This window comes from Gadus morhua, chromosome 9 (assembly GCF_902167405.1).
Source record: "Gadus morhua chromosome 9, gadMor3.0, whole genome shotgun sequence".
Lineage (NCBI taxonomy): Eukaryota > Metazoa > Chordata > Actinopteri > Gadiformes > Gadidae > Gadus > Gadus morhua.
Window position 1 is genome coordinate 5,784,904 of NC_044056.1, and position 23,138 is coordinate 5,808,041.

At 44.8% G+C, this 23,138-nt stretch overlaps 2 protein-coding genes across 5 annotated transcripts; one reads left to right on the forward strand and one right to left on the reverse strand.

Annotated features, from left to right (window-relative positions):
• Window positions 1-602: 602 nt before the first annotated feature.
• Window positions 603-7,884, reverse strand: ppp1r3ab (protein phosphatase 1, regulatory subunit 3Ab). Its single transcript, XM_030367091.1, has 4 exons — window positions 6,971-7,884; window positions 5,257-5,327; window positions 5,090-5,169; window positions 603-4,513 (listed from the first exon to the last, which is right to left on the reverse strand). The coding sequence occupies exons 1-4, from the start codon at window positions 7,774-7,776 to the stop codon at window positions 1,364-1,366; spliced, it is 4,107 nt and encodes a 1,368-aa protein (XP_030222951.1). The 5' UTR covers window positions 7,777-7,884; the 3' UTR covers window positions 603-1,363.
• A 2,857-nt stretch (window positions 7,885-10,741) lies between these two features.
• On the forward strand, window positions 10,742-22,018 carry LOC115551283 (forkhead box protein P2-like). 4 transcript variants are annotated; one of them, XM_030366936.1, is made up of 15 exons: window positions 10,742-10,873; window positions 14,242-14,326; window positions 14,754-14,813; window positions 15,567-15,675; window positions 16,333-16,483; window positions 17,076-17,171; window positions 17,390-17,477; window positions 18,424-18,561; window positions 19,371-19,548; window positions 19,734-19,804; window positions 19,916-20,017; window positions 20,260-20,381; window positions 21,174-21,243; window positions 21,677-21,783; window positions 21,906-22,018. In XM_030366936.1, exons 2-15 carry the CDS (start codon window positions 14,243-14,245, stop codon window positions 21,982-21,984), a joined length of 1,455 nt encoding a protein of 484 aa, XP_030222796.1. In that variant the 5' UTR covers window positions 10,742-10,873; window position 14,242; the 3' UTR covers window positions 21,985-22,018. The 4 variants fall into 4 exon arrangements, with proteins under 4 accessions (XP_030222796.1, XP_030222798.1, XP_030222797.1 ...); XM_030366937.1 differs by lacking the exon at window positions 10,742-10,873 and adding an exon at window positions 12,610-12,952; XM_030366938.1 differs by lacking the exon at window positions 14,754-14,813.
• The last annotated feature ends 1,120 nt before the right edge of the window (window positions 22,019-23,138 follow it).

Here is a 23,138-nt window from a genome sequence, read left to right on the forward strand (position 1 = left end):
GTCATTCAAGGTAAATTGCTTATGTATATGAAACAGCTTAGATATATATCAATATTACACTTCATCCAAGCCTGAAAAGAGATGCCAGAAATGCACATACTTGGCTAAGATCCAAAGTTTGTTATGGAAACCCGCTTATTCTTGCTTTCTTTCTGTCCAATTATTTCCCAGGGAAGGAATAAGGATTGAGGTAGTTGAGTGAACTTGAATGAACTTTTTGCCAATGAATGAACTTTTTGCCAATACTCTATTGAACTGTTATTTGCCGTAAACAATAATAAAATGAATTTGTTAACTACATGTACCGTTTGCTTGATAGTTGCGGAACGTACCTGTCTTTATGATAATGGTCACAGATTATTGGCGCATGTGGTTTAATTAGCTAAACCTGGATTTCCCCTTTCCATCATTAGCTTATCTTGTGTTTCTTTGTTGTAGGTATATTTGTAGCACAAATCTTTTTTGTAACATTTATTTATAATGTAGATATTAAAACAAAGACTTACATAAATAATTGTATGTATATATATATATATATATATATATATATATATATATATATATATATATATATATATATATATATATATAAACTAGGGAGATACAATCTCATATACTAGTACATCTATACATAACAAAATATCTCCATTTACATTGCATTGTACCAAACTCTGTTATGCTGATAATTTCACAATGGTCCACAGTGTTTGCTTTGTTGACACAGGAATAACTTTTACGGTTCATCATACCGCTAATTGCTACGCTAAATACAGAAGGGGTATGAATTATGTGTCATGATTTTAACAAAATGCATTTTGACAAAATTGCATGGATTCATGTTCTTCCACAGGGAATATATAGCACATTAAAATAACCTGTTGGACATTCACTTCCAGATCAAGGCCTCAAAGTTAAATTCAAAGTTAAATTAAAGTAATCAGGTATACACAAAGTGAAATATATCATACGTAAATCATGATCAGGATTAGGCTTCTTTTTATATTCATGGATTATGAAAAAGTTATTAAACGAAAGTAAGTGATTAAAGCTGCAGTATGTTACATAAACAAAATAGGCGGAGCCTCGTTGTGAAACGTAAGAATGGAATAACCCTGCACGGCTGCTTAACTGGTGAAGGAAAACCCCTCACAATGCACTGTGAGGGATTGTGGATGGGGATGTGTCTACACTCCAAGAGAAAAAATCATACATACTGCAGCTTTAATATGGGGATGTAAACAAACACAGCTCTACAGTAGTGATCTGACCTTTGTAAAATTCATTGTTTTGCCGATAAACTCAGAATATATATGTATGACCTCTGATAAAAATTCTACCTTCATGTTGCACCCTATAATCTAGTTCAGAACATTGTTGTTTCCGACTGACGGTCTGCTCGGCAATACAGCCAAAATATGGACAACAAGTAAAGAGCAAAACACGCCAGGAAATCATAATGGTATCCGACAACTACAAATAAAGCACACATGGTGATGTATAAAAGTGCCTTTAAGATATTACTGCAAGATAATTTGGACGTCCACTGGGCAATGTTTACGCCTCCATATTCCTGATTGTCCTGTGTTGGAAATTGTCCAGAGTCGGACTGGAAGTTCTCTACTTCCTTCTTTTCTGGCTTGTCCGGGATCTTTGTGAGCTGTTCCTCATTCACAGATTCACTGATGGATGGCATGGACGAAGACAGGAGCTTTGGTCCGTCTATCGAGAGTCCTTTACCCGTACGTGAGCCACGATCTCTGGGGAAGCTTCTGAAAGTTTGGGGGGATGGCGCTGCCCGCAGGCGGTGCATGTACAACTCCATCTCTTCATCCGACGGAGAGTCACTGGAGTTGCTGTCCACCTCCCGCTCCTCGGCTGTTACATCCCATTCCGGCTCGTCGGTCGAGGCACGTGACCCTTTGTCTGCTGCCCACGAATCACTTCCACATCGGGACGATTCAGAAAGTGCTTTTGATTGGCCGCTTGCAAGGTGTAACCTGTAAGTGATGCTTCGCACCTCTTCTTCTGAGATAAACTCCATTTCAGTCTGGAAATTTGTGGTTTCATTTTTCGGGGCGTTTTCTTTGGCTATTACCCTTTCTACCTCACACTCATGCACATTGCTCACTGGCGTAGATGGATCGCTCTCCATTTGCCTTTGACCAGCGTGTGACCCCATCTCTGGCCTCTCCGTCTCTTCGTTTCTCTCTTCTTTCGCTGTTCCGACCACAATCTCCTCACCTGTCTCCACCGCCACCCCTCCTTTCCCTGCTCCATGAACCTCAACAGCGGCTGAAATTCGCTCTGCCTGAGCTTCTACTTCTACCTGAGTTTCTATGTCGGTTTCAGCTAGGTTTTCCTTCTCTTTGCTCCTTATTTCCTCCAATACTTCATGCTGGTTCTCTGTGTCATGATCACCATCTTTCTCAACCTTTTCCTCTTCCACTTCCTGTTCCTCCAAAACGAGGGGTTCCTTCACAGTTTCAACTTCAACTTGACTTTTCACTTCTGTCGAATCAAAACTTTTTTGTCCATCAGACCCTGTATTAGTTGGCTCTCTCTTTTCACAGCCCACCACATTCTCCAAAGGTTGTTGCTCTGTGATCGTTTGCTTTTCTTTCAGCTTGTCGTTCTCTCCTCTCTCACCATTTTCGTCAACCTCTTTCCTCATGACCTCTTTGCCTGATGCATTGTTTTCCTCTTCTTTGACCATCATTTCCCAGTTTCTGTCCTCGGCTTTCTCTTCATCTGGCCTGAGGTAGTCCTTTTTTGTGGCTGCGTCTTCACTTGCGCAGCGTTCAGCCTCTGATTGCATTAAAATAGTTTCTTCTACCAGAGTTAGTCCAATTTCTTCAGCCAACATGTCTAGGTGTGTACAAGGGGTTTTATTCACTTTGATAAACTCAGATACATCCACACTGTCCTCATGTTCAACTGTAGGGGTTATATCCCCTTCCTCTATATTGTTTGTTGATTCATTCCCTCCGTTGTCCGGTTCTTCACCATCCTCCATTGATGCTTTCAGGGTCTCTTGGCTGAGATCGATAGCAGAGCCTCCATGCCCAGCTTCCAACTCTGGGATACTTTTATCCCCGACCGATATATCAGCGGCCTCAAACGTAACAGGACGCATAAAACATTTAGGATCCAGCTCCTCCAGTTGCTCTCTTTCTCTGCCCTGTTCCGGGTACACATGAGTTGTTGACACAGCCTCAGTGGGCGGAACACCATCCTGTTCATTCGACTCACCTGTGCAAATGAAGTCTACCGCCGCCACCTCACAGCAGAGCTGTTGCTCCAGCGCTTTGTTTTCACACGCTGACACCAACGGAGGCGAGTGCGGCAGTGGCGCGCAATGACTGGTTTCCTGCTGGACTTTCGGTTGTGAGGGTGGCTGCGATGGGTTTAATTGCGTCTGAATATACGAAAACACTTCCTCTGCTTCTGTTTCAGGCTCTGCTGTAGCTTCCATTATTTGCTTTTCATACAGAATCTGCAGTTGACACCCAAGGGCCTGAGGGCCTTCGTCAGAGTTCCCCTGGTGATTTAAACCCGCTCTGGTGGTGCATGCGTTCGACTTCTCATTGTTTTCATCTGAAGGAGTCATGTCTTCATCCGTGGTCGGCTGGGGATTATTTGGTGCCTCTGTGCATTCATGCTCTGATTCCTGACAGTCGACATCTGTAGGGTTTGTGCTTGAGTCTGCAACCACGCTTACACACAATTTTCCCTCTATCGGAACAGTTCTATCGGTATCATTCAGAGGAGGCTTGAACGGATCTGGCCTGATCCCAGAAGACTCCTCGTAGTTTTTAGTCGAATCCGTCAACATGCTGTTCTCCATTGAGGCTCCCATCTGTGAAGGCCCTCTCAATGATTTCAATTGATCAGCCAGGTTGCGATCTTCACTTTTCAGCTGGCCACACACCAGGGGGTAGAGGGGAGCCAGCACGGTCCCGAACGTAAAGCTACCGGGTGCGTTGACAGGGCCTTCTGGGTGCTCTGTCAAACGGACATCGCTATGTGATTCCTCTCCTGTGTTGTGGACAATACAGACTCTATCATCTCTTCGTCTCATACTCTGCAATGGCCTATGTCCGTTTTCCCCTGTTATAAATGCAGCAGAATGCTGCTTCTGTTCCAGTTTCTCCTCTAAATGTGGTTGTCTGGCATGTGTCGCTGCTGTCACCTCGCTCCTTTTTGCACTCAGAGGATGGACAGTATCGATGCTCTCGGATTTTTCTGCCTCGGAAGATTCTCCGCTCTGTGCTGGTGAGATGTCACCTTTTGGATCGGCGGAAGAGCCTTCGGAACACGACGGAGAGCCCAAAAACGATTTCCTCAGGGGTTCGCCCTGCTTCGTACTGTCTGATGGTGGCTCCAAAGGCGACGCTTCCTTATCGTGAGCCTGATCTGGTTTGGGATCTTTCGTAGAGAAGAGGTCCTTCAGCTTTGCCTGCCGTGCTGCCCTGCGTCGACTCTTTCTGCTGGCATTCTTCTGGCTTCTCTCCATCTGTACGTCAATGAGATTGATTGATTTAGTTTTGTTTTAGTTTATATGTTATGCTTTGTCAAAAGGGATGATATTTAGAAGCTTCTGCCGAGCGTGTGAACTGTTGTGTTCATAATGACATGATCATTACATTTTATTTTGATATACAAAGCTTTTATTTAAAATATTTATGGGTAGTCAAGTCATTAATCAGTCAATCACTATGAACCTGAAGCTTTTCCGTACACTTCAGACTGCAATCGTTTGAACAAGACTTGCTCCAGTGTCATCATGATTCAGCTGGTATGCTTTAATTTACTGCTCTAAATATAAGGCGTGTGGCATTCTGCCTAGGAGTCTACCGCCCTACTCCCCTTATAATCCCGGACCACCTTCTCTCCCGTATGTTTGAATGTGTGAAACCACAGATGGGTAACGGCAGATGGAATGATGGCACGCCATTAAAAAAGTTAGCAAAATAGGGTTAGGGTTAGGGTGAGGGATGCAGCCACAAAATCCACAAATAATTTCCCACTTATGCCTTAAACAACAACCGTTTCATTTTAAAATCAAAGGAGAGACTCCATTTTAACTCACCTTTAACTTTTGACCCTCCTCCTCTGCGGTGGCTGAATGGGAGTCAGGAACTTGAGTGACACCTACATGTTTCGACACAACTGGAAAATAGCCAGATAGTGGTATGACGATAGTTAGAATCGGACAAGGACATAGACTAGTTTACCAAATGAGTCCCAGTGAATTACCTGGAATAGTTTTTTCTATTGATTGCACTTTGTCCTCCAACGATGAATTGTCAACAGTGGTGAAGTGTTGTCTGTGAATGAAATTATTAAATAAGGTCAAGAACGCATTGTACATATTTACATATGATCCCATTTGTATTTTATAAATGATGATTAAATTATCCATCGATTGATGGGGCATTATGAAACTAAAACAGCAAAAATGTGCTCATCATATGGCATTACAAAATAAAATATCTAAATCAAAATTTGGTATTGGTTAACTTAAATGAATTACAATGACAAATTTGTTAATGTATTTGTCCCTTGAGCTCACTGTGTGTGTGTGTGTGTGTGTGTGTGTGTGTGTGTGTGTGTGTGTGTGTGTGTGTGTGTGTGTGTGTGCGTGCGTGCGTGCGTGCGTGCGTGCGTGCGTGCGTGCGTGCGTGCGTGTGTGTGTGTAATTACAAAACCTAAACCGTAAAAGCAAGACCTAAATGTAATAGGAAACCCTAAAACCTTAAAACACTAAAACCTTATCCTCAGAATAGCCCTAAAACCAAAAACCACCCTAAACATTAACCCCCAGAGGAAACCTTAACCCTAGAACCAAAAACCGATCCCTTAAACCGAATCTAGAAATTAAACCCTAACCCTAAAACCAAACCCTAAAAAGTAATCCAAATCGGAAACACAAACACTTTACCTAAACACTAGAACCAAAATCATAACCCTAAACCCTAACCCAGATAAGAAACCCGAACCCTGAAACAATTTGTTCGAACCTGTAACCGAACCCTCAAACCTAATCCTCAACATGGGGTTGCGACCCCATGGGGGTGAGGCGCCCTGTTGAACATAAAGCAATGCATCAGTCAAAGTAATAATGGATAAAGTGATGAACTGAGTGGTTCCCCTCACTGGGCGACCCAGGAAGTCCTTCATTAATAACACTGACAGGAAGTCAATCCTGGCCGGTGTTCTGCCGATTCATGCTACAGAGAACTGCTAACATTGCGTGAATTGTAAGTAAGAAAATGCCGGGATCGATTGCCTTTAGTGATAATTGCAATAAAAAAATGGATAAAAAAAGAGGCCATTGAAAAACCCCAAAGTTTAAAATGTCACTGATTCTCATATCTAGTTGCAATGTGCTTCTCCTTTACAGTCCCATTTAAGCCCCAGTCAAATTTTTCCCACATATACACTTACATGGTCTTAATAAAATCTTATCTTATCCTACAAACTATTTAATAAAGCAACCAAAGTAATCTAACGAGCTGATACATAGCTCAAGATTGTTGGTCTTGAGAGTCTGCATGCGCAGAACTACTATGTAACACCAGAATCCAATCAGACCCCCCCCAACATGATAGGAGGGCTTGTGCCTGGCATCTGTGGGGTGGGGAGGGGGCAAAAGAAGCAAACAACGTCCTGCTCTCCATCAAATCTGTCTTGCCTCTTGACGCCCCCCCAGCCAACACACTCACAAATACAAATGAGCACACACATACACACACTCGCATTCACACACACTCGCATACACACAAACCCATGCACACACAAACACACAGATACAAACACAAACCCCAATAAATACACACTTTACCCCCTCCCATCCTCACCCCCCCCACTGACCACCTCCTCCCATTCACATTAGGGACTAAATGTTATACAGCAAAAAGCCAGCATCTGATACAATCAATTGAGGCATAGCTTCAGCAACAGCACTCACCTTGCGGCCTTAAGACAACTTTTTCTGCACACACATTCTTCCTGCAGCCTACTTTCCTCTTCTTTCTCTCTCTGGTGGCAGAACAGCACATAGTTCTTGGCGTCGTTGTTGGCCCAGAAGGTCCCCACAGGAGTCTCGTATCGCAGGCAGAAGTCCACCCTGGCCCCCAGCTCGTCGAACGGGGGAACCAGGGTCAGCTTGAATGAAAAACAGTCCGTCACTCCATCGCCGGAGCCTTCCATGTACTCCGCCAGCAGGTCAAAGTGGCTGGCCCAGGCGTCTAAGCTCGTGCGGACAAACACCGTCTTGTCGAAGGAGACGTTGAGGACGCGCGCCACCCCTCTCAGGGCTGTGGTCCCGGGGAGGAGCTCGATGGACTCCAGCTCTATCTTCTGTTCCCTCACCCTCTTTCCCAGCTCCTCCAGAGCGCCGGGGAGAGGGCTGGGGAAGGACAGGTCGTAGGAGTACCGCTCCACCTCTTGCCCTTCCGCCTGCCTCTCGTCATAGCCCGGGGGCTTAGGGAAGTCCCGGCTGTCGAATTCCTTGACCAGCTCCAAACGGAGACCCTTGGCGTCCGCGAAGCTCACCCTCCGGGTGCCTGGCAACGGGGGTTCCCGCTGGACCTCGTCACACTCGTCCTCAGACGAGGACGACTTTCTCCGTGGGAGAGGGGAGGACTTGGGCCTGATGCCGATGACCTCCTCCCAGTAATCTTCGTCTGAGTCCAGCGTTCTGAAGCCCGGGCCCGGCACCCCTAAGAGGTTAGCGGGCCTAAAGGTTCTCGGTTCCACCAGTGCAGACTCCATGAAGGCCAGGCTCTCAGAGAGAGAGGGAGTCAGAGTGCAGCCCCTCTACTTCTGGCAGATGACATTCAGCATGCTGTGACTTAATACACGGAGTCCAGTTACAGATGGCATTGTAGCGTGGGCCAACACTATATATAGGACAGAGAGGGCTGGAGCTGTGAACAGTAGCGTCCAGGTTTTGTGGAGACAACGGAGATCTTTTTCGTTGCATATATCTTAGCACTAAACTCATATTTTACGATGTTGGAAGACTAGACGTGATGTTTTTACCTCTGGGACTCCGGGGGACCACATACTTGAGATAGTTCTGTGATCTGTCTATAAACTCGAGTTGGCGCCTCTTGAATCCGGCCTATTTTTAACAGTCACGGGATCAAGTATGAAAGGGCATTGAAATTCCGGAACATTCAATGCAGTTTTTAGAGAGGAGAAGGTTCACGGCGACTTTAAGGTTGGCCTCGTATATATCAGATAAATAAACTAGATTGACAAATAAATAAACGGTAATGCAAAGGTCGGTAAATTAGAAATTACCATTAGCAAGACCGTCGATGAGGGACATTGCACTCACAGTCCAGCCGTCAAATAACACAACACAAAATAAAGTTTATTATAAGAACGGAGAATAACTCATTGTTCTCCACAGCCTGTCAGCCAGTCAGCCAACACCTGTTGCAGGGAGGTGAATGACAGTGTGAAGAGCTACAGGGCTCCCTGCTGGCCTGTTCTCCTCATAAACATGGAATTATTCTCTGCTTCACTTGTACGTCACTTCGGATTAAAGTGTCTGCTAAATTACTAAATTCAACCCGAGAGATGGGAGGAAGAGGGGAAGATATGGCAGGAGACAGAGAGAGCCAGCTAGGGCCAGAAAGAGAGAGAGAGAGAGAGAGAGAGAGAGAGAGAGAGAGAGAGAGAGAGAGAGAGAGAGAGAGAGAGAGAGAGAGAGAGAGAGAGAGAGAGAGAGAGAGAGAGAGAGAGAGAGAGAGAGAGAGAGAGAGAGAGAGAGAGAGAGAGAGAGAGAGAGAGAGAGAGAGAGAGAGAGAGAGAGAGAGAGAGAGAGAGAGAGAGAGAGAGAGAGAGAGAGAGAGAGAGAGAGAGAGAGAGAGAGAGAGAGAGAGAGAGAGAGAGAGAGAGAGAGAGAGAGAGAGAGAGAGAGAGAGAGAGAGAGGGAGGGAGGTATGATGGCATGATAGGGCTCTGAACATAGAGCCGATACCTTCCTCCGGGGACATACTGTCAGAACCCACTGGTCCTCTGAAGGAATCTAGAGTCTAAAGAAGATCGGCATCCTGGACCGTGAACACCCCCTGGGATCACTGTGGTGGCAGGGTTGGTGGTACACCCTATAATGTTCTGGCCGTCAGCCTGAGACGTCACGCGACCCGCTCACATGACTCGGCTGTATTTGAGGGCTTAACCGTCATGCTTGACCTCTGACCTCACCAGATTGTGAGGTTGAGGGACGCGTAGCTCCGGTTGTGGGGGTCACGTGAAACACGACCCCCGACACCACGGTCGCCCTTCTCTCTTCTGCCTGTCTGCTGTCGTCACTGACCCGTCTTCAAGAAGTGTCGTAATATAGCTAGATACAAAGCTGGATAAAGAGGGCAATCAGTGTTTAAGCCTCTAAAAAACATAAACAATGCCACTCAACATTTTGGGTTAAATGAGATGGTATATATTCAAGTCAGTGTGGGAAGTATCGCTGAATGTTGCTTGATTTGATTTTTGACACAACATAAGTGCAGATGAACACCTCGCCAGTAGGTGGCAGAGTTACCTTTGTAACACACGCTAAAGCAACTCATCCTATTTGAAGAAAGGTATATAAAAAGAAAGATTACATTCTATATTATTTCATAATGACATCAGAAGAGTACATTGAATGAGTCAGAATGTTTACATTGTATTCAGAGCTTACTGAGACAGAGCTTATTATGCTCCAGAAAACCTTCCCAAACAGGTTGCTTGTGTCGCCTCTCCTACATGAAAACTAAGGCCTTCCTTGGACTCAACTTTAGTTTTATAACTCAAGTTGTAGTCCACATTTTCACTAAAATACAATGTGGGCCTTCCCTTTAACATCTCCTTTACGCAAATGTTTTGACAGAAAGGCAGTCGCGCAGTTCCTTTTATGCTGTTTTCTGAAATGATGTTATCTCCCCAAACTCCAGGGTATGTAAATACAGTGCATCTAAATAAAGTCACAAAGCGCCACACTTGTCAACACATTTAAAACTCCTCGGTCTAGATAGGGATTAAGTTGTGCCTGTTTAGGCAGGTGTATCAGTTTGTCTTCTAAAGTGTCCTTTGGGCTTTGTGCCGGTTGTGTCGCCTGTTTTTTTGCACTAAGAATAGATAGTTTGCAGATCGTTGTTTATAATAAAAATCATCAGCGTCAGTAAACACTTCTTCAACACATCAATGTGTGTGAACTGTGTTGGAGAAATGAAATCAACACAACAGTTTAAGTTGCATGCACAATACACTTTAGACCCAGGATTTAATCGTAGCTACTGTTTAATAAGGATTTGTATTTAATTGCCAGAGAGAGTGAAAATGTGTTCCGATTAGACATTTGTTCTAAATTGTATTATGTATCTGTATTTATATTGTATTATTGTATCAACGATTGCTTGTTTATGCCTTTTTGAATTGAAAGCACTTTGAAATTAATTTATTGCATGAAAGGTGATAGATAAATAAGCATTGTTGTTATTTATGTATTTACTAAAAAATCTTTTTTACAAATATAAAACACATTAAATTGGGGAGCACTGGTTAAAAATGTGAATCAAAATTCCCAACTCGTCTGTTCTCGAAGTCACCTGGCGACTAGTTACCTAGTTAGTGTTAACAGGCTGAAAACGTGGAGCCTCCTCATTAAATGGTTGTCTTTCTGCGCTTATCAGCTGTCACTCTGGACTCAGTGGCTCCGCCCCCTCAGGTGCATGCACATCTAATGTCAGCCCGTTACTCTTCCTCACTGAGAAGAACCCACGTAAGGAGGGAGAGACACACACACACAGAGAGAGAAAGAGAGAGAGAGCAGCACACAATTTACTGCCTGCAAAGACTTCTATTCATCAACAAGGTTAGTGTTTTAATAATTCACTTCTTATGACAGGCAGAGTGGCTGTAAGGGCTGCAGAAAAGTTTATTTTATTATGCTGATTGTGTTCTGTGGTCATTTTGAAAAGTTTTCTACCTTCAGTGAAGTTGTTTATGTCTGTGTATTTGTTTGTCGGTTCTCACGTTTTTGTGAAATGTCCGCAATATGTGGTGCATACTCATTGTGCGTATACGTTGTAATGCTGCTTTTGTATGTGTAGCATACACGTTACCTCACACACCACTTTAAACTCGAAGGTTGTGTTTGACAAACACCATGCATACATGGGTAATTATTTACAGACAAAAACTAGCATTGCAAGTCTTATATCAGCCACAAATGGCATGCAGCATGAAGGCACCTTTTATTTATAGTTAACCACAAATGCATGCATAGTATATTCTGCTGTATAACAATTATTTACAGCCCATGAATTGTTCTTATCCGTGGGAAGACTGTGGAAAGTCTGAAACTGTACACATGTTGGTTGTTCCAGTGTATTGATTGGTTGCCTGTTTATTGGTTACCTGTTCGTTGTTTTTTAACTTTGAGTGAGTTAATTAGTGTTTTGTCTCTTATGCCCATGAAATTGTCGCTATTAACCCTCTCATGATTTGCCACCTCATATCTGGTGTTTTTTCGCTTCTTTTTTTTTATCAGGAAATACTTTAGCAGACTCTTGGCTCTGTCTTTACCCTCTTCTGAGTCCTATGGGTGGAAATGGAGGGATAAATAAAAATAGTCTTCTAAGTCACACATGCAAGAAGAGAGAGAAGCCGAATACAGAGAGAGAGAGAGGGAGAGAGAGGGACAGAGAGAGAGAGAGAGAGAGAGAGAGAGAGAGAGAGAGAGAGAGAGAGAGAGAGAGAGAGAGAGAGGGAGAGAGAGAGAGAGAGAGAGAGAGAGGGAGAGAGGCAGAGAGAGAGTGAGAGAGTTAGAGAGAGTTAGAGAGAGAGAGAGAGAGAGGGAGAGAGAGGGTCAGAGAGAGAGAGAGAGAGAGAGAGAGAGAGAGAGAGAGAGAGAGAGAGAGAGAGAGAGAGAGAGAGAGAGAGAGAGGGAGAGAGGCAGAGAGAGAGTGAGAGAGTTAGAGAGAGAGAGAGAGAGAGAGAGATAGAGAGAGAGAGAGAGAGAGAGAGAGAGAGAGAGAGAGAGAGAGAGAGAGAGAGAGAGAGATAGAGAGAGAGAAAGAGATGGATTGTAAGAAGTAGTGAGTGAGGGAGATAAAGTGATAGTAAGAGAAAGAGAGCGAGCGAGAGAGAGAGAGAGAGAGAAAGAGATAGTAAGAGAGAAAGAGTGTGAGAGGGAAAGAGAGTAGCTAATGGGGACGCGTGACAAAGTGAACACCAACACTCTGGCATAAGCAGTTACAGTATCTTCTTCATTTTCCACTTCCTCCTCCTCCTCCTCCTCTTCCTCCCGTTCACGAGTGCAGAAAATAGAAGGGGCGTCGGGGCGACAGATGTCGGGGGAGGAAGCCCCTCCTAGCGACGGAGGGGGGGGGGGGGGGGGGTGGGGGGGTGGGGGGGTGGGGGGGGGGGGGGGGTTTGCGTGACGGGACGCAGGCACGGCAGACTCTGGTGACAGAGGATGGGACTGGGGGGGGGCTGGTGACACATAGAGCTCTTGTTTGTCTTTCGTCATCAGTAGGTGGAAAGGGGGGGGGGGGGGGGGGGGGGTGAGGTGAGGGGGGGGGGGGGTGAGGAAGAGGAGGAGGAGAAGGAATAATTGTGCCAAGTTGATGAGTGTGTAAGAGGGGAATAACCACGACCCCGACATTATTTTATGGTTGTCTGTCACGATTCTGTGCTGGGTGATCTTAATCGGGGGGGGGGGGGGGGGGGGGGGACAGACAGTCACCCACGACGCCCCCCCGCCCCCGGCCGTCTGTCTCCTCTGTCCGTCTCCTTCTCTGATCACTTGTATTCCCTTCTCCGTTCTCCATCATACGTTGGTGGGTGTGGTCCTCACCTGCCCGTGGAGCCATGTCAACATGGAGACAACCTCACCTTAAATGGTGTGTTGTACAATGGTTAACCATGGTTGAGTGTGGCTTTGGCCGAAGTAAGATTTTTTTAAATATTCAAAATATTCAACAATAATTATATTTTCATTAAGTAATGGTTGTTATATTTTTTAAATAATATAATTCCATCCATTTGATTGGAAAAAGAGTAAATTCAATATGGCATTTTTTTTTCTCCTGAAAGCAGATAATAATAATAATACCAATAATAATACACACAAGGGTTTGCCCTAACCCTATAATGATAATGCTTTGCAAAGAATGGCTGGAAAGGAGTCAACGTGTTAAGAGTCCACCTGTGATTTTCTCTGTGTCAATTCCCCGGAGTTGTCTCAGACTCAACAGAATGGTCAACGTCCTCCTGTGTTAAAGAGATTGGCGTCTGGCTTGGGGAACCGTGGTCATTATTAGCAATGCACATGGTTTCATATTCTGTGGGTGGTTGCATTAATACCCATAAACGTCAATTAGGAGTCACAACAAGCATGTAATTGTGGTGCTAATTAACTGCTCGGCCAATCGCGTGTCTCGTCCGGGGTCAATGACACAACCTCCCCTGGCTGTGGATACAATCGCTCGACAACGCTCGCTTGTAATTGGACGGCGGGCATCTGCAGTCGAGGGTTTAATGCAGGTGTTTGTGTGTGTGTGTGTGTTTCTGTGTTTCTGTGTGTGTGTCGTTGTGTGTGTATGCATGTGTGTGTCTGTGTGTCTGTGTGGTGTCTTTAATTTAGTACTCTGTGCATGGCTAATATTTCCTCACCCAGACCTCCGCCATGGTTCATTCTTTCCAATAATTAGAAAGAAAGAAAGGAAGAGAAAAAAAAAATGCATTCTTCACCTTCTGATAAGGCTACTCTGAACTCTCTCCAGTGTAGCCGAAAAGATCTAATTTCATGCTAGTAGGGGTTTATTCAGTCTGATTTGATTTAATACCATTTGTTATCTGATTTTGCATTTATCTGATTTATTCATTTAAAGTTGCTATCGGTAAGAGTTTGAAAGAGATGGAGAGCATAAACATGGAGCTAAACAACCAAAAAACTCAATCCTTTCCTTGCCAATGATAAGTGTTGTACCTCACATACTTGTGATTCGCAGGTGCAGTGTAAAATCGAACCAGGTGCAATTTTACAAATAATAACTCTTTAATCTTACCTACAGCACCTTTAAACAGTGCCAGAGACTGTGCCTACATTGACTTCATTATCATGAAGACGAAGCTAGGTTAGGCTTCTTACTCCAGGATGAGGGATCAAACCCGGTGTATTTTGACTGAGTGTCGCACACCCCTACCCCTGTCCCACCTGGTTGTCTGTGTCTACAGGATGTCTCCGCAGCCTGCGCAGCCGACTCTCTCTGCCTCTCAGCTGCAGTCTCTGCTCCAACATCAAGCCCTTCTCCTCCAACAGGTACTCCCCAGAGCCCAGCTACACACACGCCCATGGAGTCCTACCGAACTGTGCATAAGAAATACTAGAGGGAGCCAGTAGATTGTGGGTAGCGAGAAGCTCAGGAGGTAGAGCGGCTTGGCTGGTAACTGCAAGGTTGCTAGTTCGATCCCCGGTTCCGGAGTGTCGAGGCGTCCCTGAGTAAGGCACCTCGCCCTAACTGCTCCCGACGAGCTGGCTGTCGCCTTGAACGGCTGACGCCGCCATCGGTGTGTGCATGAATGGGTGAATGTCAGGCAATATTGTACAGCACTTTGGCTGGCCTCTGGTTACAAAAAAGCATTGTATAAATGCAGTCAATTTACCATCGTGTTTCGGCGCCCACACTGTTTTCTGTTATATTGACTTACATTTTACATTTTGCGGTCAACACTCTTTTTTTTTTTAGCTTTACAAGAAACAACAACTTCAGCTACAACTTCAGCTGCCGCACAAGAAGGTTAAGGAGGTATGACATCACTTTGGTGACCTCTCAAATAGGTATTCATTGTAACTAGTGTTACTAGTAGTGCATTGTTTTCCAATATTGACGGTATATAGATAACCAAAGAGGCAGCCATGTAGGGATACTCAGGTGGCTGCGGTCACAGGGGATGGAACCTACCAGCTGGGGGTCAAACCATCACCTCTACACTATTGTGCAGCTTTTAGTCTTTGACTTGGTCTCAATGGAAGGGTTGATGCCACAGCACTGCTGTTTGAACTTTGCAGATCGGGGAGAGAGGGCTAGATTGAGAGGGAATGGGAAAAGAGAGAGGGAGGGAAAGAGATGGGGAAAGAGGGAGTGAAGGAGACAGATTCCATATCCCTGACCCTTCCTGTTTTTTTTTTCTCTCTCTCTCTGTCTCTCTGCCTCTCTCTCTCTCTCTCTCTCCCTCCCCCTCTCTCTCTCTCTCTCTCTCTCTCTCTCTCTCTCTCTCTCTCTCTCTCTCTCTCTCTCTCTCTCTCTCTCTCTCTCTCTCTCTCTCTCTCTCTCTCTCTCTCTCTCTCTCTCTCTCTCTCTCTCTCTCTCTCTCTCTCTCTCTCCCTCCCTCCCTCCCTCCCTCCCTCCCTCCCTCCCTCCCCTCCCTCCCTCCCTCCCTCCCTCCCTCCCTCCCTCCCTCCCTCCCTCCCTCCCTCCCTCCCTCTCTCTCTCTCTCTCTCTCTCTCTCTCTCTCTCTCTCTCTCTCTCTCTCTCTCTCTCTCTCTCTCTCTCTCTCAGGTTGCTTCACCCCAGCTGATGTTCCAGCAGCTCCTCCGACTCCAGCAGTACCAGCAGCAGCTCCTGGGTCTACAGCGGCCGACACCCCCTTGTCCAGCAGCCCCACAAGGTCTGCCTCTCCTCTCCCCGTTCATCCCAGACCTGCTTTGAGTCGTGGTCTGTGTTTGCCTTGGTCTAACATGATGATTGCGATGAGTTCGGCCCATTCGGCCTCCATGCTGTCTGTGGTCAAACCAAAACAAACTAGAGTGACAGCGGCCGCACTTATCCTGCCTCTTGCAAACTTAGACCCTACGTCATATCCCGCCCCTTGCAAGCCCAACCCCTAAACCCCCCGTTGATTCTAGTGATGTCTGAATGACATTGATGTCCGCATATAAAGCATCAAGTGTGAATCACCCTCGGGGTCAAATCTCCTGATATACGAATGTGGCAAAAATGCGGAGGACATGTGTGAAAACGTCTATATACTCACACAGGACTGGGCCCTGGCAATGGAAAGTAGTGAAGGGAAAAAATTACTTTTGATTTTTCTTTGCTATATACGATTAAGCAGATGTTGCGGCTTTCTTCTTTCTTGCTTACGTATTGACATTGAACATTAGCTTCATGTCATTAAGGAGCTGGTTGAGGTTATTTAGGCAAGTTATCAAGGATGCCTTCAGGAAGGTGGACGTAATAATATAATATAATAAAGAATAAAAAATAATAAGAGATATTACATTAGTATTATGGTGGTGTTAAAGATTGCATTTCTTTTCCACAGAGGTCCACCAGATATGGAAGGAGTTGATCAACGGCCTACGAGAAGATAAAAGCACAAAGAAGGACAGGACCACATTTCCCGCATACCCAATCAAAATCCCAGCGACTGAGATCAACAACCCGCGATCTCCCTCCCCACTCCCTACAGAATGGTACGTTCCGCGTGTTCTCAGTGTTAAAGGGATCTCAAGCACGCAGCTGTTGTCCTTTCCTAAACATCAAAGATGTGTCACTCTTTATGAACAAAAGATGGTTCCTCCAATTCTTTGAAAAGCCAGAGGTGTTTGTTTGCTATTATGGTAGACTACGTATTTAATTCCCCTTGGGACGATGTTTTGTTTTGTTGTGTTTTGTTTTCCACTTTTCCACCAACAAGGCAAAGGAGAAAAGTTTAGTACCAAATCAAATGATACACGGTTTGTAATAATCCTTCACGATTTCCCTCCAACTCCAAGGAGCTTCTTAAACCCTTTTTCTTGTATTTCGTAATTTGAAGGACTTACAGTTCATTAAGGAGAGGTAAGGGTTAGACTTCTGGCTCATGGATGCCCTCTCTACGGGCATGGGGATCAAACCCAGACCCTTTTAGACCTGGAATTGAACCCCATATGAGTATTGGGTATGTTGATGTCAATGCAATGTGGGGGATGTCTTTTGTTCCTTTGTTATAAGTTGTGTATGTTAACCCTCATTCAGATTTCTCCCTCATTTCCATGACACGTCCTTTCCCTCTCCTCCTCTCAGTGTCGGTGAAACAGCTTCACACCATCTCTACGCTCACGGCCTGTGCAACTGGCCTGGCTGTGAGCTTGTGTGTGAGAGCATCAGCCACTTTCTCAAGTAGGTTCATTGATGTGGTTCAACATTATCCCCATTAATACCTAATTTCTTACTTGTAGTTTTCATTTGAATTCTGACAGCTGTTTTTATTTTTTTCAGTTCATTTGTTGTTTGTCTTTTGCTTGGTACAAAGGTTTGTGCAGCGACCAGTTGGTCAGTATCGGTACTCTCCATTGTACTGTGCTGCTCACGTAGACCCCCCCATGTTGTGTTCCCAGGCACCTGGTGAGTGAACACACCCTGGACGACCGGACCAGCGCCCAGTGTCGAGTCCAGATGCAGGTGGTCCAGCAGTTAGACCTCCAGGTCAGCTGGTCTGGCATTCATTTGCCCATCGGCCCATCATAACCTCAAATCAACCCTGTCCCTCCCAACGTCCGTCTGTCCGTCATGTCTAACCTCCATCAATCCTGTCCCTCCCTACGTCCGTCTGTCTGTCCAGCCTAACCTCCATCAAACCTGTCCCTCCCTACGTCCGTCTGTCCGTCATGTCTAACCTCCATCAAACCTTTCCCTCCCTACGTCCGTCGGTCTGTCCAGTCTAACCTCCATCAATCCTGTCCCTTTCTACGTCCGTCTGTCTGTCCAGCCTAACCTCCATCAATCCTGCTCATCCCTATGTCCGTCTGTCCGTCATGCCTAACCTCCATCAATCCTGCTCCTCCCTATGTCCATCTGTCCGTCTGTCCCTCTTTCTGTTAGGCTATCAGTTAATTACATACATTTGCATAGCCTGGCCCAATCTTTGAATATTACAATATATTGTAAAATTTTGAATAAACTTTTAAATTAATCTCTAGAGATACCTATAGAGAAGAAGATTTCAGGATCCACCGTCATTGGACGGAGAAAGGTGTTATCCGAAAATTATGGGATGCCTTCGATTTCGACGAAGATGCAGTGTGCATCCAAAACATTGAAATAAAGTATGTTTCGTACGCTGTTTGACAGGAAAAGCAGTGTTCCCATCCATGCTCGGCTACCTCAGTTTATAGACCAAAAATACTAAATACTAAAGTGCGGAACGCTATCAAAGTGCTCAAATGATGTTCATGACTCGAACAACAATCACAAAGTCTTATTTGATTTATCAGCCCCTAACTGTCACCGCTTGTTTTGACAAAATTAAATCAAAAGGCTGTGAAGGCACGTTTGGTCCATTGAATGAAGATCACATGATTTCTGAGGAATATTTTATAGCTAAAGGCCGTCAACTTGCTGAACTCCGGCCCTTCTTGTCTACCATCTACAGCTTTCTAAAGAACGGGAACGACTCCAGGCAATGATGGCTCACCTGCACCTGCCACCTTTGGGTGCCCCCTCTCTGGCAGCACCTATGGGTGTTCTTCCGCCTCAACCTGAAACGTCCGATGACCCGTTCAGTCCACAGGTAGAGCTGGGACAGGGTGTTCAGGAGTTCTGATGGACAACAGAACTTGGGGAAAGCAAAAAGCAAATTGGCCATGAATTGAATTCCATGCTTCTTCGGAGATGAGGCTTATTTTTGTGATAAACACACCCCACTGAAATAATACCTATTTTCTTCCACCATGTACACCACACCACCTGAACACATAGGGCTCGCGTTCCTCTCACAGTTCGATGACTCGTGTGTAATAGGCCACATGATGGATGTTGTTGCTGTGACCACACACACATGCATGAAATGAGGGTCACAAACATTTTAAAATGTTCAGCTATTGCTTTTAAAATCAGTACTTTGCGTCTTTGTGACACTGAACCATACCTCGTGAACATACACGCAGATACTCACGGCTCCGTCGCACTTTGAGGACGATGATGGATGTCTTCAAAGTGCCACTGCCATGGTTTCCAGCTGTTGTGGCCAGATGTTTGCGGATGAGTGTGTGTTCAGACAGGACACAAAAGACCCAGCAGGATAATGGGATAACTGATGATCGGTTAATCTACCAAATACTGCTCCATAATCAAAAACTCGCCAAACAATTTCACCCTGTAATTAGCCATGATTGGCTTCCCTCTTCCAAGCAAATTAGTGGACTCACACTCCGAGGCGGATCCAATCGCTGCGTTACACGCTGTTGACAATCACCCTGTTTCTCCGTCTGGTTCACCGACGGCATCTTTAGCACGAAACTGTTCTTTAAAACGAATCTGGGATTGACGGTCACTTCCCCTTCACTTCCCCTCTGTTCTCTTTTCTTTGTGTTCATTCAGCCCAGAACCGTCGTCTCCAGCAGCTCGCCCAGCCCCAGCCTCCAGGAGACGGCCCCCTCTGTCGGAGCTCCGTCCCGGGGGGGGGCCGGGTCGGGTTTGGGGTCCCCCACACGGACACTGGGGGGCTGGGGGGCCATGAGGAGATTGCATCGTCCGTCTCTCTCATCTTTGTCCTCTGGTAAAAAAATGCATTCTCCGAAATGTTGTCGCTTGTATGATTATAACTGTCTGTGTCTTGTTATGTAAAGTGGCTTTGAGTATTCAGAAAAGCTCTTATCATTACCTAATAAATGTATTTGTTCTAAGAGAAATATACATTGGATTATTTTTCAATCAAACTTCCAATTATTTCTGCCTTTTCAGAGGATGAGTTTGAGCTGTACAGGCATACTGACATCAGACCACCTTTTACCTACGCAACCCTGATAAGACAGGTAGATATTAATATAATATACTGTCAATCACAACTAATAATACTTGACGAGTGCACATGACCTACGGTCATACCGGGAGCTTTATCTGATCTCAAACTTTATTTCTTCCAGGCTATAATGACGGCATCAGAAAAGCAGTTAACACTCAACGAGATATACAACTGGTTCACGAGCACGTTTGCGTATTTCCGGCGAAACGCTGCGACGTGGAAGGTAGCTGAAACCTTCAAAAAAACCTGAGGATCTAACTGTGATCAACCTCATGATCCGAATTAAATTGTATTTGCTTGTTTAAATTGTATTTGCTTTTCTTAACTGCAAGGCGACCTTTAGAGTTTTGAAAGGTGCCCTGAAATAAAATGTATTATTATTATTTTTATTAGTTGGATAACTCTTGATGATTTCATGACTTTAACTCATCTTTTCGAATGGTCGCTTTTATTGGATTTTCCCAGAATGCTGTGCGACACAATCTGAGCCTCCACAAATGCTTTGTGCGGGTGGAGAACGTGAAGGGGGCCGTTTGGACGGTGGACGAGGTGGAGTTCCAGAGGAGGAGGTCCCAGAAGCTGACAGGGTAACGTTCCATGGACTTCATTTACCTTTGCTCCTTTAGCAGAGGCTGTTACACTGAAGTGACCTACAGTGAATTTAGATGAATGTCTCCAAGGAGATGGTAAGGGTTAGGAATCTGGCTTAAAGGTGTCGTGGCAATGCCCTATGTGGGATATTGGGTCTAGGACGGGTAAGAATTTGAAACGCAAAAAAACGTTTCAGATAATAATCCTTTTAAACAATGCATACACTAGTCTCCTCTCTAGCCGAGTGAGCCCAGAATACCATTTCACAGACCCTTCTACCACAGCTTCAACCCATCCCCACAATGAAATTGTCCGTACATCAAGGAGGAGGGAGATGTTGCCCTTAAGGACAGAAAAGCCTGTGTTCTCATCAAGTAGATGTATGCAACAGGGAGTCACTGCTTTCTTTGTTATAAGTTTTTGCCTTCTGACCGGTTCACACTAGGAAAAAGGTGAACAAAACCAACAACAACAAAAAAAAAAAGGGGGATGCTAGATAACAGTGGGTAGAAAGGGGGTGGCTAGATAACCCAACAGGAAGTAAACAAAGCTCAAATAATCTAAAGTAAACGTATGGATTTTCCTTCCCAAAGGGGAACCATTAACCATTCTTACATCACAAAATCTCCCGAAAAAATATCACAAATTACCTTTGTAATTTGGCCCAACTTTTCTGGGATTTCTTCTTGGAATCAGATTCGATGTTAAGAATGTGTTGATTAACGTGTTCATTCAAATTTGCGAGCACCACTGTCCTATTCTCTAATGGGTTTTTTTTCTCCGGGCAGAACTCCCTCTACGATGAAACCCGTGCCCTCCAGTCGGGCCGTGGGGTCGACCTCAGGTGTGGGACTACAGGTGAGTGGGTGCCGTGCATGTCCCCCTGGTCCATGGGCTTCAGCCACTCACTGCGTTGCATTGGACTCCACTGCACTCTATCCTTCTCTTGTCCACATCACCATTATCAGCAGACCCTGCTCTACTCTGCACCACTCTACTATTATGTACCCTATACTGTGCTGTCCTCTGCCTACCCTACCCTTTTCTACTCTATTCTACCCTATTCCATTCTACACTATACTATTCTATCATATACCCTGCTGTACTCTGGCTACCCTACCCTGTTCTACTCTACTGTACCCTATTCTCCTCTACCCTATGTCTACCCCTGTTCTGTAGTAATCTACTTCTACTTTGAATTATTGTACCCTATTCTACTGTTCTCTACCTTGATCTACTCTACTCCCCGTCTCTACTGTACTCTACCCAACTCTACTCTCACTCGTTGCAGACGGCCGTTGTTGAGACGACCGTTCCTGGATTGCAGTGTATCCGAGGTTCAGGGGCACACAGTGAGAGGGACAGAGAGACGACACACTGCCCCTCACAAGGCCAGCAGTAAGAGCCTGCAGTCCTGTGGAAACACCCTTCATACTCACAGTATAGGAGCGCTGTGTGCAGCTGCAGCTGACCCTAACCCCGGATTGATTTAAAACATTTCCCACTGTGTTTTTTTGCAGACCCCGCTTCATGAAGGAGGAGGTGCTGAGTTCAGAAGAGGATCTGGGGTCACCCAGCCCCCTGTTCGACCCTGAATGACCCCTGACCCCTTGCAATGTTAAAACAAAGACAACAAAGTGAACAAAATACGTTGACGGTCAGCAGGGGATGCAGTCTGTAATCATCGATATTATTTGTATTCTTCTGGAGGATTTTGATGACTTTAATTTGACCTTTGAACTGGATGTGCTTGTTACCAGTTTGATGAAAGTAATCACAGCGAGAACTTCTCTTGGCTAAACACTTGATAATATATTCTGTAATGTTGTGAAGTTTCAGATAGAAACAGTTATCTGAAGATATGTACAGTGTGCTGTAATGTTCTTATCATGTATTTGTATCTAGAAACCAATGTGGAGATGTTTCAAACTAACTAATTAATCAACTCTGCTCTACGGGGAGTAGGGTAGAGTAGAGCAGTGTGTATCTGTCACACACAGCCGTTGTAAACTGTTTTAAGATTGTACAATGCATTTAAATTAATTTATTGTTCCTCAATTCAAAAGTTAATTTTTATTTACGAAGTTTTTTTGTACATGCAAAGTTGGTTATTCAATTGTAATCAATATATAAATGTATTTGCTACACATTAAAGTGGTTGTTTGATTTTTGCAAAACATATTGTGTGTAAAACATTAAAATATCACAAGCTTAAAATATAAAAGGCTGTTGTATTACAATATGGTGCCTATCTATATGCTATAAAGACTAATAATGTAAATGTAAGTATAAAGTTATCATATATGATAACTACATTTTTTTGCTGCTGTTTATAAGAGTTCGCCATCCCCCTCCCAACACGATTCTCCCCCTACCTTGTCTCCCATCATGTGAAGGAAACCAAAAGATCTTTCACCAGCAAACAACGCAACAAAGCACCCGACATTTCAAGCGACTAAATCTTATTTTCTTCAGCCTCTTGTTGAGCATCAGTGTCAGTAATTGTCTGGGCTGATAAAGAGTTAGACTTAGGGTCTCTTTGATACCTTGTCAGCCTATTTAGGTGACATTTTCTGATTACCTCTCCCGGGCGTCGCCGTGTTTACCCGCTGAAAGTTAGCGCGCCGAGCGACAACTTGAACAGCTTCACTTAACGCGGGGCTTTGATGTGCCACAGACTCATCGCGAGACGCGCGAGTCAACATGTTTTCAACACAGCGCGGTGACAACATTTAGTCAACATCCCTGCCAAG

Coding starts and splice junctions, on each gene's coding strand:
- ppp1r3ab (XM_030367091.1), bottom strand. CDS start 7,776: ATGGAGTCTGCACTGGTGGAACCGAGAACCTTTAGGCCCGCTAACCTC. Junction 5,328..6,970: donor AGTTGTCTTAAGGCCGCAAG/GTGAGTGCTGTT, acceptor TTTCATTCACAG/ACAACACTTCACCACTGTTG. Junction 4,514..5,089: donor AGGAGGGTCAAAAGTTAAAG/GTGAGTTAAAAT, acceptor ATTGACGTACAG/ATGGAGAGAAGCCAGAAGAA.
- LOC115551283 (XM_030366936.1), top strand. CDS start 14,243: ATGTCTCCGCAGCCTGCGCAGCCGACTCTCTCTGCCTCTCAGCTGCAG. Junction 17,172..17,389: donor AGCATCAGCCACTTTCTCAA/GTAGGTTCATTG, acceptor TTGTGTTCCCAG/GCACCTGGTGAGTGAACACA. Junction 18,562..19,370: donor ATGACCCGTTCAGTCCACAG/GTAGAGCTGGGA, acceptor GTGTTCATTCAG/CCCAGAACCGTCGTCTCCAG.